At 36.0% G+C, this 16,417-nt stretch overlaps 1 protein-coding gene across 8 annotated transcripts in view; it reads right to left on the reverse strand.

Annotated features, from left to right (window-relative positions):
* Positions 1-16,417, reverse strand: part of PHKB (phosphorylase kinase regulatory subunit beta) — a 70,150-nt gene that overhangs the window by 32,488 nt on the left and 21,245 nt on the right. For all 8 annotated transcript variants that reach the window (XM_072934236.1, XM_072934237.1, XM_072934235.1 and 5 more), the window contains 6 exons: positions 12,848-12,911; positions 10,111-10,206; positions 8,328-8,525; positions 7,688-7,745; positions 5,707-5,784; positions 3,682-3,840 (listed from right to left, as the gene is read on the reverse strand). In XM_072934236.1, the coding sequence (XP_072790337.1) occupies positions 3,682-3,840; positions 5,707-5,784; positions 7,688-7,745; positions 8,328-8,525; positions 10,111-10,206; positions 12,848-12,911 (653 nt within the window). The remainder of the gene's footprint in view (positions 1-3,681; positions 3,841-5,706; positions 5,785-7,687; positions 7,746-8,327; positions 8,526-10,110; positions 10,207-12,847; positions 12,912-16,417) is intronic.

Here is a 16,417-nt window from a genome sequence, read left to right on the forward strand (position 1 = left end):
CTTTGTTTTAGATCAATGACTTATAAAAGCATATTCTGAAAATCTCAGAATTATATTAATTTTAAAATGAATGACTCAAGCTTTGTTCTTGCTACAGCTAATTACAGCAGTGTAGCATAAAACCCCAAGCCTTTATTTGCTCACAAAGATATGTTAATAGATTATATGCAGACAACAGACTCCACAACACACACTTAAAAAGCCCTTAATCCATAACCATGGAACTATTCTAGAGCTTTAACTATAAACTCAATGACCAGCAAAAATTCTTTAGCTTTGCAGAAAAGCAGATGGCCTCTATCTCAAGGTAATTACATGACTGGAATCCCGGAAAGAGCAAGAGATATCAAAGGTACCTCTCAATAGGGTAATTCAGGAAGAAATTGTGAAAAAAACCTAATTAAAAATATTTGAAATCTAGCAGTTTCTACATGGAGTTTTTTTACATGGCAGGGAAAACCCCACCAAACCTAAAACCGCAGTATTTTCACCTTCTCCTGAAAAAGCACTCCAATAAAAAAAACACTATTAAAAACTTTCAACAAATTCCTTGAATAGGGGTTTATTATCTAGTATGAGCTATTATACCTTTAAAATAAGCTTTCTCCTGCCAAAATTGTATTTTGACAGGAAACTGTCCAAACTCGATCTAATTTCTAACGCAGAGTAAGTCACAATACATTTTCATTTCTTCTATCTCAAAGTCAACAATTTTGTAGATATTCTTAAGAGCCCAAACAGAAGGGAATAAGGTATTAATTTAAACCAGAAGTGACTCATGGCTGCACTCATCTCTGAGAGAAAACCAACATTGCCGTGATGAGAATGTGTCTGAGCACTACACCATGGAGTAAATGAAGGCAGCAGCTTAAACTCAAAATCTGCCCTGCCTGGAGGCTGCCTGGGCTAGGCCAGCTCAGAGCGATGGGGCAGTGGGGAGCAAACCCTGGGCAGCACTGAGGGGCCCTGGCTGGGCAGGACAGAGAAGCCCTGCTGGAGCCTTCTGCTGCAGAGAGCTCTGCCAGCCCTGGATGCTGGTCCTCAGCTCCTGCTGGCACCAGCCAGCCTGACTGCAGCCAGGAAAGGAGCCTGCTCCTGGCTCTGCAGCGCTCCTGCAGGGCCACCTTCCATGGACACGAAGCTGAGCAGAGCCAGATGACAAAAGATCACTATGGACAGCTGATGAACAGACTGACATGAGTTACCAAAGCAGATCTGAGCAAAGCACTCATCTAAGCTCCAGTCCACACAGAATTCTTATGCTAGCTAAAGCAATGGAAGCTACTTGAATTATATGAAGTAGTGCTAATGCAATAAAATGAATTAACCAAATGATTTTAAGATCAATGGGCTCTGCCTCATAGTCTCAAAAACAAGAGAAGTTTCCAGAAATTCCCACTCGTTTTAACACTGATTTACATTGCTTAGTAATTAAAATATATGGTAGGAATAATTTAATATTTAAAAGAACTGTATCAATAGACTAATATAAAACTTAAGCTAACTGCTAGTGAATATTCATCACCATTATCAAAAGTACAAATGTATTGGACTGCAAAAGCAGATTCCTTTGTTAGCTCCCTATCTGCATCAGCAGCAGCTGACAGCATTTAATCCATTTGATCTACAGAAATATTGCTAAAATTCTTAGTTCTAGGCAGCACTGAATCCACAGAAGATGATACAAAAATTCTAAGAAAAAACAAAGGACAGTGAGCTACTAAAAAAAAGACTGAGTGAATTTTCAGTTGCATGAAACAGCTGAATACCTAGGACTCCTTTCCCTTGCTCCAAAATGGGGACTTTAACATAAAGGTTTTACAAGCCTCCTCATCCAAAGCAAGAAGGAAATTCTGAAAAACAGCATCACCACCTGCAAAACACATGCTTTTTTCCTTCATAAACAAGAGCTGCATAAATGTACCCTCCAACAAGCACTTTCACTGCCTCTGTTACTCAGCATTTGTAAGCAGGATCAAAATTTTGACCTCCCTATTTCTGTTTGCCCCTCTGTGGGAGGGTAAGAATTGACTCAGGTTCATGTTGCTGCATTTAGAAATATTTGGGCCTCAAAAGGCAGAGCCCAAGCCCAGAGACAGCGGTAGGGGCTACACAGCAGGAGCAAGGAGGCTGAAAAAACACAAATTAATTGATACCCTGGAGGCAACACAATGATTTCTGAATGGATAATGAAATGGAAAACCAATACCTTCCCAGATATCAAAAGTATTTGGACCCAGGCTTCCACTTAATTAGCAACCTCCAACAAGAAAAGTAAGACACACAAACACTTTCACCAAGGACAAGATTATTATTCAGGTAGGTTTTCACCAGTAAGGAGCAAAATTGAATGCACCAACTCTAAATTAGTAGGAATAAATGGAGTTCCTGATATAACAATCTTTGATGAACACATTGCTCTGATGAACACAGTCCTGTTTGCAAGGACTACAAGAGAAGCAGGAAAAAATTACTCAATTTTGAGTATTTTGAAAAAAAAAATTAAAAATAAGTAAAATAAAAAAGCAGTGTGTAAGAATGTTCAGCAAAGAACTGAAACACAAGAATATTTATGTTACACAAACAATAGCTAGCAAACCATAAATAGAACTTATTTAACCAGCATTCCGCAGGTACAGAAACACACAAATATAAGTACGAGATCAATACTAGCAGAATTACTACAGCAACCTACACACACATACACTGGAGGATTACTTGGCTAATACTCTTGTAAGATAAATTATTTTTTTTATTAATAGTGAGATTGCCTGCATTTACTGTGAAGTGTTGGCTAAAAGCAGAATTTTGCAAGGAATACAGCAAAACCAAACAGGTGGAACACCAGACAGACTCTGTCCCTCTATACCGAAAGATACATCCACTGTTCTTGCCAACTGCTGAATTTTTTAACTCCTCTTCAATTTTTCTTATTTTTATTACCAACAGCCTGATTCCCTTCTGTGTTAACAGAAAAATGGTTTCCAAAACTCCATCTACTGATTACTAGGTAACTGCTGATCATGTTAAAATAACGTAATATATCTTTCTCTTGAAAGAAATACTAATGAAAAAACCCAGCTGTGAAGATTTTTCTGGATTAACCATTCTTTTTTCATTAGCCTATAAAATCATTCCAAGTGAGACTGAGAGTTTGTTTTTGACTGCAATTCACCACAACAACCTTCAATGGTCAAACTCTGACATGCACATTCAATTGCTCATACAATTGAAAAAGGGTAAAAATAACACAAACGAATGAATCATTAACGTTCTCAGAGATTGCAACTACTAAAGTTTCAACTTGTCTTGCTTAAGTAGTCAATAATTTGAATTAAATGCTATAAATAATTTGCAAACATCACTGTACAGGTGAAGCTGATACAGTTAACCCAGAAAGTATCACACTAATATATTCTGTCATGAAGAAAAGGAAATTGGAGCGAAAGCCAGAAAAAAAAAAAATGCCATCATGTTTAGCTTTTCAGTACTCTATGAAATATTCCACTAAGCTTTATAGTATGCAGCATAAAAAGACTGCAAAGCAATTTTTGTCTGTCACGATGTACCAGAGCAGAGGATGCACAGGCCACTCAAGGCCCATTCCAAACTCAAGGCAATGCTGGTTAGGATTCAGGAGGAACACGGTCAGGACAGAAGCTGCAGGGGCCCAGCTCTCACCCAGCAGCTTGGCAATGATGTACATGGCCTGGCCCCACAGGAACAGCTTCCCATCCCGCCCGTTGTTACTGGGGAACCGCCGCTGGCTGCCCGGGCTCCTCTTCTCCAGCTCCACAAAGTCAGCAGGCACGTAGTAATACTTGGGGACAACAGGGCACCCTGGGGACAGCAAGCACAGCCAGAGAGTAAGTATCACTGCCCTCACTTGACTGGAGTCCCCTGATAAAGCAGAAGTGGATCCAGACCCGGAAATACTGCACCCCAGTAACATTCTGAACAGAGCCTCATTTGTTGTTATCTCAGTGAGGAATCCCAGGGCAATGTTAAACTACTTTGTATTTCACCAGACATTTCCTCAGAATTTCTTCCCAGAACAGGTATGTTGTCTGTGCAGCACCTTCTGTGCAAACTAAAAATAACAGAAGTCACCTGGAGGAAAATGCAGCTCAGTTAAGAAGCCTTAACCAAAAGCCATCAAAGCTGGGTCCCAGTGAAACACTCAGGGTGTGGTGCCCCCCAGTTAACACAGGCTCAATATCAGACAACTCTTTCTAACTAAAATTCCTCCTCAAAAAGAGTCAACTTGGTTTTGGATAATTTTATTTATCAAATGTTTAAAATGAGCACTTGAATCTTGAAACATCATGAAACAAAATGGCATAACTTCTCTACTAGAAGATACATACCTTGTATCTAGAATTATGCCCCAGGTATTGCTGATCATTGCAAACATTATTTCAGAACTTTTTAAGTGGACATGCATCAGGAATTTAGAGACATGATTACAAATTACTGACCTAATTATAGGAAATTGAAAAGCAAATTAATATGCTTCCTGCATAATTAAATTCCACCTTAATATTGCTCTACTCTTGAACTAATTTGGATCAGGAACAGGTGATAAACAGAATAAAGTTGTAGTGTCTTACTATTTGCCTAGAAAAAAACCCAAATTACTGGGAAGAAGCAGAGAAAAAATGGAAAAGCAACAGTTATTAGAGATATTAGGTTCAAATGAGTGAGGCACCAAAACACGCCCAGAAATTTTAAGATGTGACATTTGTGATGACATGCAACAAAAGGTACCACAAGATTAATTTAGTGTCCACAAACCTTCACATACTCATTATTAATCAGAAAAAGACACAACCAGCAAGAAAAAAAATGCTACATAATACAAATTTGGTAAAGGAATGTTTGACTGCCTTACAGAAATTAGTTCACTTCAAAAAGTTTAAAGAACAAGGCATATTCTGCAGGCACTTGTGTAACTGCACCACAGATGTAAGAACAGGTGACTAAAATGCTGAGTTTTAAAATTGGATTGTTCTGTTCTCAGGCCATTTCTTTTCCTCCTACTCAAACTTATGGCCTTTTTCTTTTTTTGACTGAATTTTGGATGGCTGTGCCTGTAGGCCACCACTAGCCTTGTCTGCAATAGCACAAAAATTCTGAAGTTCCAAATTTAAATAAGAGCACATTTATAATAAAATGATTATGTAGCCACTTTCTCAGCTCTCAGCTAGAAGTGATTTCATATGCATATACCAAATTATTTTTTAAAGCTTGCAAAATTAAGTGACAATGAATGATGAGAGTAATTCTCAACTAGGTCCAGGTGGGACATCGAAACAACCTGACTGCTGATAGTGAATATTTTTTAATATTTGCCTGAAAAGTAGAAGTGAACTTTGTAAACAATGAAGCAGAGGTGAAGGAGGAGATGAACCAGTGGACACAGTGTAAATCTTACTTTAAGATCACATAAATTATTATAATAAAAGTAACATTTTTCTGGGAAAATGCTACTTTTATTATCACAGGTTATGATGCAATGTATCATAGAAAAAAGGTTATTTTAGAATTACTATTTTTTCACTAGGAAACATGTTGATGTTCTTACTTCTCATTTGCTCTGACCACAATATACATTAGGAAAGTAATTAATACATTAATAGGAATGTCAGGATTTTTACAATTTCAGGTCAATAAAAAGCCACAATTGTTTCAGAAGAACAATTATACCTTCAGATGTATATTGAAGCAAAGGGTCCAGGAGATCCTGATACTCCTTTACTTGTGTAGGGTTTCCTCTAAAAATGCCTAAAAATAATCAAAAAATAATTGATTCAATGGAAGAAATAATTTTTCCATGACCTCAAGGTTCATAAAAGAGGAAGAAAAAAACTCCAGTGTTTACTTTTCAAAACTAAATATTAAGTGCCTACACACAAAATAGATCATGAAAAAGAAAAGACTGAGCTGTAGATCACAACAGTCAACTCCCTGATGCTGCTTTTGGAGAGATGCTGGTATATTTAGCACTACCAGTCCCTTAAAAGTTGTTCTAGCAGAACTTTCCAAGACATACCTGACAAATATTAGCATGAGTAATGTTCAGTTCATGGAAAGTTCTTAAATGAAAATATATATTAACAATATAAAACCCATTTCTGTTCATCAAAGAAAAAACGGATCTATTTGACAAGCAAGGTGATGTTTTAAAGTAGAATATTTTTTTAATATTCAATAGGGAATGAGCTAGATGGAAACTTAGCATTATAAATCTTATACTAATACACCCTTCTTCAACCACCAAATGTTGGTTTTTTTTTTCCATGGCTCTTCAACACTCCATCCAAACCCAAAGCTTGACAAGTATTGCTCACCACATTTTCAAATCTTCCTGAGTATATACACAGGAATATTTACAGTTACCAAGAAACACAAATGCAATCAAAGTTTGCACACAAAAAGGTGTGTTTCAATTGACACACTGAGCATTTCAAAACACTCAAGGATACTCCTGACATAGCAGCAACCTCTGCTCCTCCCACATCCTTGACTTTTTGCCATTGCTGTGTATACACTTCAGACTTTGCACTAAGGAAGCTTGTGGATTTGGAGATATTTGCACAAAATCTACTAACAGAATTGTTCTATTTCCTAAAAGTGTGGTCCAGGCAAAAATGACAAGGACAGTATGTGCAGAATGTATTTTTTAGGGCTTTTTGGATACAAGAAGCATAAAATGCTTTTTCTATTCTTTTGTTAGCCTCAGTTGAAGATTACTATCTTTTTGTTCTCAAAACTGCAAGTGGGCAGCATTAAATGTCAGTGCCTTTCTCCTCAGTTTTGGGCCTCACTCTTTGAAAAATGTCAAACATTTCTTTAGAAATATCAGTTGTGAAACCTTATTATATCTTCAAACACAATATTTTAATCTGTGGGTGGCCGCAGAGGAGTTGGGGCTGATGGCAGATTTCTGTGCCCCTCACTGTCTTTATCTGAAAACTAATCAATGTGCTACAGGAGAAAGAAAAGATGGACAGATTTTAATCCATTTAAAAATCTTTTTGACAATTGTAACCTCACTCATGTTCTTATTCAGACTTCTGTTCTATGCAAGTTCTAGCTTCCATCCTGAGATCACCCCTTGAACTTTGGTGTGTCTCCTGTCCTCACATCAAGACTGTCATTTTTGTTGGCTTTGTTTTGATTTTATAATTTTCTTTTATTATTCAATCAGACTGACCACGTGAAAAATCGTGGCTAGAAGGAAACAAAACCTTTCCTCGTTCCCTTTCTTCCCATCTGAATTCTGATTCAATTGCCACACAATGCTCAACTTGAGAAGCCCTGGTGCACATTGAGTGTGGCAGTGTATTCTCCCTCCCTTTTTTCTTTCCTGTGCTGCTGCTAAGTTCTGATACATCTGAAAGTTTTTCAGGCTTAAAAGGCAATGCAGGACAATGCCACAGACTGAGGCTTTTAACAAACCCTTACTAAGTTATATTCTAAAAACAGTTCACATTAGAAATGCTGAAATATAGAGGGTTGAGATGCTTGGGGTTTTGTAACCCAGGAGGCAGACCTCTCAATGAGGTATTTAGTGTCACTGCATTATGGTTTATTTTGACAGGACAGAAAAATAATTTTGTATCTTTTCTCTAAAAGCTCATTTCTCTTACACCTTTAAGGAACAGGAATGTAAAGCTATACTTACCATCAATTATCATGAAAATAAAAAAAAGAGGGAATTCACACTCAATGCCATCAAAAAGCTGCAAAGAAGAAAAATTCATCAGACATTTCATAATTTTAATTTAAGTAAATATATATCTGAATAATCCTGCAGAGTAATTTCTTAGCAACAAAAGACAAACACAAATGCAAAAATATTTTAGCGAATTTAGTATCACTTAATTCTATGGGCACTTTAACTGTGCCTTTACATATGCTGTGGCTCATCCTCAAGCAGAATATTTAAATAATCTACTTTTCATTTTTCAGAGAGAAACTATGGGGGAAAATACAAAAAAATTTTCATTTAGATAACCTTAACTGATAAATACTGTGATCAAAAGCAAAATTGTTTTCCACACACTCAGACTGTAGTCAGCTGTGAAATTAAATGAAATGATAAATAATTTCCTTATTTGCTATGTGAAATCAACTGTACCCTAAATGCAAATGAAAGCACATTCATTACAAAACAACCCAATGACTCAGTGCTGACTTAGCAGTCTCTGAAAACTGCACATGCAAATGACAGAAGGCATCTCCTTGCTTTGGAGGCTTTAGGAAGCCCAGTGCAATTGTGACTGCAGCAGCTGGGGGGGTGTCAGGGTGGGGCAGGGCTGTACCTTGATTTCTGCTGGTTTATAGTAACGCCGTGTCCTGTCCTCCAGCGCCGTCCTGTACCCGTCCCTCAGAAACCTCTTAAACCCGTATTTGCCTTTCAACTTCCTAATAATTTTATCTAGTGTTTGACCAAACAGAACCTCATCATCCAAAGCAAATCCAGGATAACTAAGGCAGGGTAGAAGAGCTGCATCAGTATTCTGTAGGAGAGGGAGAAATAGGACATCGCAAATTTAATTAGATCCCTGACAACTATTTGATGCACAAACAGAGAGTGTTTAACTTACTAAGTGAAATATACATTTGGAACATTATCTTATCAAAATCATAGTGCTAATATAGGAAAATAGTGTGCAAAATAAGACTTCTTAGGAAGGATAAACAACCAACCAAATGTGCAGATATACAATTTAAAAGATAACACATTTAACTGAGAATGCCACCTGTTTTGCAGCTGATAATACGGAGGCACAATTGAAAACATAAAACTTTATGCTTCAGGATTTTTTTGTGTGTTTTTAAAATACATTCTCCAGATTATTCCTGGAGGAAATTTGAGTGTTATATGCTCAAAAAGAAGCACATGTATTGCATAAAGGTGCAATGCTGAGAAGTACCCATTATTAAATCATAATTTCTGAACAGCTTTTTCAGAAATATTCTTAGGGGACAGAACAAACAAGCCTATCTGATTTACAATTAGGAAGATAAGGGGATAATTCCAGGAAAAAAATATGAAACTTTCTCAGGAACCGTGTGGATCTCTTATGAATTAAAAACACTAGAAAAATTACTAACTAGTGCATCACCTCTACAGGTAAGCTTCCAGAAACACACAGAAAAGTATCATTTTCTGTTGATGTAGTCAAAATATTTAACTATTTAAAATTTCTGCCAATATGACTGACACAAACCCAACAACAGAAGAAAACAACACAACGATTTATATGGGATAAGTTATAAAATCAGCTCCTGTTGGAATATTTCAAGTCTCCCGCAAATAACAAACAGCAAGAGTTCTAAAAGACCATTTGACTACAAAAAAAGTAGCTGACAGTGCCTTTTATTTTAATTATCCAGCACTACAACTCAGCTATAATTCTTCTACACAATAAGTAAACTATTAATGTTTAAGATTAATAGCCTGTTTCATTAACAAAACTGCTATTATATTCCAGAATAAATAAAAAAGCAGAACCCTATTATCACTCATTTTAAATTACTGATTCCTTAACACCAAATTTACCTTTTATGCTAGGACTGAAATAGATGTTTTTTTAACTAATCTATATTTATGTCATTTAGATTTACTCACTAAGGAAATACATTTGTAACGGTAGTTTATAACAACAAGAAATTGTTCATATTCAGCAATTTATGATAAGCCAAGCTTAAAGGCTTTTTTTTCTAGACAAAAGAAAGAACTAAAGCTAAAACAAAGGGTTTCAAAAGTGCAGAGATGGTGTGTAGTGGAAACTAGGCCAAAAGAAAAATAAATCCCCAAGGCTGCAAATAAGTTATTTCAAATTTTATTTTAAAGTTGTCTGGAAAGCTAGCAGGAGGTTACCATTTTAATCTAAGTATTACAAAAATAAAGAGCACCATTGTAATTCCTGTTCAGAAAAACAACTACACCACAGTAACACTTAAAAAGCAAAAATGTAACACCTTCCCAGCAAATTTCACATTTATCAAGCGCATCAGAAGGTCCATCATACAACTAGGAACTCATATCCACTTGTTTCCTCCACCCTCTGCTGAGGTGAATTTCTTTCAATGACTTACATGAGACCTTGACTCCCGGGGCAGCAAGGAGCACAGGGTCTGTCTGTTCCGGTTATGGGCATCAAAATCCACAAATATGACAGACCAAGAGCAGCCCTGTGAACACAATGTTGCATTTGTTTAAGGCAAAGGGAAGAAGCTTGGTGCATCCTGCTGAAACTCACTGGTTCTGTATTTAATTTAGGTTATGTTGTCATTCTGTGGTAGCTGAAAATTTTAATCAGAAAACACAGCACATTATCAAGTCAAAAATATTTTGATTTTTAAATATAATGAAGTCTAGCCAAAATTAGATGGCTTTTTCACTGATTAGTAATTATATGATTCATTCAAGCTATTAACTCTTCTATTAACACTTGAAAAATGAGGCCTGTATTAAGGACGAATAAAGAAGAGTAGTTGTTCTTCCCCGTGAACACAGGAAATGTTCTAAACAGTGATGCTGAATATTTCATTACGAGTCAGTTAGAATACAAACAATTGGATATTCAGCACAGGTACTGCTTTGGAAAAGGACTTTCATAGCAAATAAAAATGGCCTGCTTTTCAGTTATTGTAAAGTCTACGTTATCAACATCCACTCCTCGGTAAAATCTACTTCCTAATAAATTCAGTAATTTTACACTATATTTCTCTGTCAACTTCTTGATACTTTCTGAAACACTAAAGAAAATCCCCCTGGCTGAGATAGAGTTTAAACAGACTCAATAGCATTTAGAACTATTACCAGTAGGTAACTTCTTACAAATTCATCATTGTTAACAAACAGATATCGCCATATATGTTGCAACTGATAATCTCAGGATCACTCCCCCACTGGAAGACACAGTCATTGTGAATTCATTCCACTAATGGTCATAAATCCCAGAAATTTTCATAAATCCACCAAATTTCTCTTAAACAGCAGTAAGTTTCTTTGGTATACTACTTTCCTAGGAAGACTGCTCCAGAGTCCACCATTCTAATTATTAAAAACTTCAATTTCCAGTGAAGTTTCTAGATAAATACCTCACCATTCTTCTTTGTGTGCCAGTACCACTACCCGCTGAGATGCTTCTCCAAAGAGTTTTTTCTTACTTACACTTTACTGCACTCTAATTATATATAGTTATCCAAAAAACACACAGCTTTTGCTTTACCAGGGTAAACAAAACCCTAAACAATTTTTTCCACTGTCCTCATGGAAAATAATCTGTTTTCTCAGTCATTCTAGCAAGATATACAGTGACCAGTGCTGCAATAAGAATGTACACAAATTGTCACATTGACTTTGATGGTTTTAACTTTCTTCTTAATCCAGATTCTGATTATTCACAGTTCTCGAAACTCACCTACAAACTCTGAACACAACCTGCCTACACGTGCAGTTCCAAAGTCTATGCCACAGGGAAGGATTCTCTGGGGATTCAGGAGCAGATTCATTTGCATTTCCTAAACCCACAAGCACTTAGTTTGACAAATGAAATATTTTTCACTTCTCTAAAGACTGTAAACTTCTCAAGTAAGAACACCTTACAGAGACTTGATTTATGAAAAAAAAAAAAATTAAAATAGTTTTGCTCAACCCAATAGAGGGCATGCCGCTCATACACAAACAACTCTGCCCAGGTCAGCCTTTAATGTGTTCCTCTTGCTGTGAGCACTGCTCCCCCAGCAGTGATTTCTGCAGGTTGTACCTGTGCAGCTGCAGGTGCAAACAAGTCTCTAGAGGGGCTCAAGGGGATTTCTCAAAGCCACAGGAACACAGCTGGAGCTAAGCACAAAGGCAAACTCTGCACAGACTGAAGGTCAAAATGGGTTCTGTTAATGCCAACTACTGATCTTGGAAATAAACTCTCAAAGTATTTAAATGGATCTTGCTTCAGCAATTTATTCATCCTTTTCAGAATTCAGAAAAAAAAATTGAAAAAAACTTCAACAACCACATTTACTGGTGCTTTAAACTGTTGGGAAGGTAAAAATTACATGTTAATATAAATAAGATAAATGTTATTTCTGAAAGAATAACAATGCATGGTACAACGTCTGATCATTACTGAACATCCTTACTACCTCCTAGTTCTGAACACGACATCAGCTTTTAAAATGTATGGCATCTCTCTTCCATAGATACATTTTCTAAATCATTAATTTGGAAGAGTACTCTTTTATTTTAGCTACAGACTACTATAGGTATAGCACCAAAGACAAAGATGCACATAGAAGGGGAATGAATACACAGCAGATAAAAAAGTCTCAGAAAAGGCTTGCTTCCCTAATTGAGCCAAGCCACATAAAGGATGAGAAAAGACTTTATAGATGTGCAAGACACTGAAATTAAAAACAGTAAAAAAGTGGGATTATAGAAAAGCAGTTTGTTTAAAGTCTTGATCAAAAGCCACATGATGGAAGCAGACAAAAGGAAGGTAATGCTTGAAGGTGGAGGTATATTCTAGTATCAGCAACAGATACAGTTCTGAAGGAAAAAAACATTTTGGCAACAAAACTCTTTTTCAGACTAAGCTACAACAAACTTTAGAATTTTTCTAAGGAAAAATCCCAAGTGATTCTTGATAGAAAGGGCACTAATGATTTTATCAGATAAATTCTGTACCTGAAACAGCAGCAACCAGTTTGCTAACTTTCTTTAAAGCTGGAATCTAACAAACTGTGCTAGATACTTCTAAATAGCCTCTGATCTACTCTGTAAATCATTATTCCTAACAAAAAAAGGAGGGAAAACAAATATTTCTATTACCTGATTTCCAAAGAGATTGAAACCATTAATTGCTTCTAAAGCTGCTTTTGCCAGTCCCACGGAGCTGAGGAGAAAGCAAAACAAAAACCCAGAGGTATCACAACTCAAGCCCAGGCTAAAACTTCACACACTTGACAGCTTTCAGTGCCATGATCTTTTCTTGATTTGAATTTTATGCTTAACCTTTATGTTACTAAAATGATGATGCAGCAGATTTGGGGTTGTTTTGGTGGTAGGTTGGTTTTTTTTTCTCTGAAGTACTATTCAGCATTTTATTTGTCTTCAAATGTCAGAGACCATCTCAATAGAGCTTCTGTTCTCACCTTGCTATCAGATATTGGCATTATGCATTTCAAGGTCTCGCTAATAGCACAGAGACAAAAGATTTAATTCAGCACAATTTTTCAAACCAGCTCTCAAGCATTAAACTTTAAAAGACTGATTTCTAGCTTTCAATATAATAAAAGAGCTCATCAATCTGAATTCACAACAGAAGGATTTTTGTATGTCAACCATATAGTGGCACATCTTTTATTTTGCTCCATCACAAAGAAAACGTGACCCAGAAATTCCATCAACAAGACACTATGGATTAAAATCACTAGTAATTATATAATTTAATAATTAAAATTCTATATTAAAATTATTTATTAACCATTATGTAAATGACACAGTACAAATAAAATATACATTTTAACAAAGTATTTTCATTTAAAAAGTGTAGTTTTCTATTTTCCTTGTGATTATTACAAAATAAAAGTGAAGAAGCATTCTTCTCCTTTCAGTTTCACTCCTCTCTTTTTCTCAGTTTTAAAGAACACATAATTATAGATAGGCCAACTTTACTTATGTCCATTCAACTGAGGTAAGGAACTAGAGCATTAACATACACATGAAACACCACATTCTTTGCATGTTGATTCCAAAATTCCAGACATTATGGTCACAGGGCACCTAAAAGTGAAATGTCAGAGGCGCTATTTCCCAGCAGTGCCAGAGTTCACAAAGAAAGTGAAACAGCCCCAGGTTTGTGACACTTCTGTTGAATGCAAACACTCAGGTAGGGACAGGCCTTAGCTCTGCCTCTCAGTGGGGACAGACAAGTGCAGGGCTGGGAATACCCCAGAGGTCCAGCTTAATAAACACCTTTTACATTCTCTTAAGCAATCTGGTAAAACAGACTTGGAGCATCCACTGAAACAAAGCCTAGTTTTCTCTGTTTATAAAATTAATTAATAAACACTGAGTTATAATAAATATTCAGATAATAAGCACTAACAATTCCCCCACTTCTATATAAGAGCAGTTGTGACTGTGTTGACAAACAACTTCATCATCCAGTGCCCCACCAAAAAATTTACAGCAATTAAATTGGCAGATATCTGCAAACAGGGACTGTGCTTTAATTTTTATTTTTCTATACTCCATGCAGAACGCTGGGATGGAAGCAAACATTTTACCTTACTCTAAATAAACTGATTTTTACTATCTAATATTGTAAAATATAAAATTTCAAATTATTATTAACAAATGCATATTTTAAATATGGGGTCTAATTATGACTACACAGAAAATATTTAAGATAATGAAAATAATTCAATGTAGTTACAGAATTTGGTTTTTTAAGTATTATTTTACCTGTGTTGGTTCTAATATTAGAAATACTTTAGACTGATTTCACACTTTATCATTTATAAACCCCCATATTCCTTTCTGAAACATTGCCAGAAATAATACTCCTGAGTTTCAATTCTAATTGTTCAACAAGAGAAGACTGACCAACTTAACCACAGCCTGCTCTGAGCAGCTGCCTCTGCTTGGTGTCTTCTGATGCTGAAAGCTTTTAGAGCTGGAGAATGAGAAGAAATAAACTGACTCAGAAGAATTGGGAATGTAATTATTTTTCTGGCTTTGTTTCAAATACTTAAAACAAAAAAAAGTAATTGTTCTAAAAATTGTTTTATTCTAATTATCACCTAGCTATTGATCAAATAAATCTGTATGATGACTCAGAACAGAACTTTTCAGAGGAATTCAGTGTTATCAAACTGCATATACAGAAGGTAAAAATCAGAGCAATCCTGCACACTGAAGGCTGTATAACATGTTAAAATCTCGTATTTTCCTTTCAAGTAACAGTCCTAATATCAACATGATATATTTTCAGAGTGAGAAAAAAGTTACTGCTAAAAGGTAGAGAATAATAAATGTTCAATTGGTATTCAGATAACATAAAACTACTCAATCTGTCTACATAATAGGATGATACTGTTCAAATGAAATTTAAGGCAAACATGTATTCCTTCCTTGAAATCATCTCTACTTTGCAGACTCAGTCATTATTCTACAATAAGACTAATTTAGTAATTTACTGTAATTTATCAGCATTTTTCTACCTCTAGTTATTGAAAGCCCCTGGAGACTTCATTACTCTCACAATTATGTGCTAGTGACCATATAAACATCCCAACATTTTCAATCACTCTCTCACCACAAACACAAGTACAACTCAGATTATCAAAAGTTTTATGAGTAAATGACAGGAGGAAGTCCTTTAAAAGAAAAAAGAAGTCTGTGAAGAGTCTTTGTATCAAGTGTGTCTTTACAAGAGCGAACAATCACAGCACAGCACACTTCAGGACTGTGATCACACTTCACACTCATTTCATTCCTACTGATTAATGCCTTCCTGTTGGGAAAATTGCTAAAGAGGTTCTGTTATGAACATTATGCTTCTGTCTTTCCACAGAAAATACATTCCTCATACTCTACAATTTAGTAACAAAAGAAATTGAGTGTCTTAACAGAATGAATTAATGGCAAAATGTATTTTAATAAATGTGTTCCTTCTTCCACTTACTAAGCCACTATGAACAAACTGTACTGACTTGTGGGACTCTGTCTGGAGAAGAAGGTGCTTACTTGGAGATGGGCCCAAAACAAAACCAAACCCTCTTAAAATATCCCTCTAAAAATTTCACAGGATCATGAAGTCATTGGCCAGAAGGGACATATGGAACTCATCTAGGCCAACACAAAACCTCACTTGAAGCCAAATATCAAACTAAGACCAATTTAAGTAAACCACAGCCTATACTAACATATCTCTAAGAACGGAGATTCTGCTTTGAGCATCCTGCTCTTCCCTTCTCTGTGCTTCAAATGAAAAGGTTTTTTCTTAATGCCCGCACTGAACTTTACCAGGTGCAATCCTTAAACCTTATTGGAGCTGCCAATTATTTTAATGTGACAAGGATTATCAAGAGCAGCCTTGAAAACATGATGCCACTGAGTAACATTTGACCTTGAGCCATATTTAGGGCAGGGGAAGATGAGACTAATCTAGAGAAACCACTTCCAGCTTGCTAAAAGAGATTTAGTAAACACACTTAAACAACATCCATAATTCTTATTAATTTTTAATTGTTGGATTCAACCCCTCAGTAAAATACCTAAGGGCAAATACTAAAATGTGCATATTTTTAGCAACTGTAAATCAAAATACACCTAGAAGTGTATCCACCCTTAATCTTCCTCCTGTTCAATTTCTTGCCTCCATCTGAATGCTCT

Source organism: Taeniopygia guttata, chromosome 11 (genome assembly GCF_048771995.1).
Source record: "Taeniopygia guttata chromosome 11, bTaeGut7.mat, whole genome shotgun sequence".
NCBI classification, from domain to species: Eukaryota; Metazoa; Chordata; class Aves; order Passeriformes; family Estrildidae; genus Taeniopygia; species Taeniopygia guttata.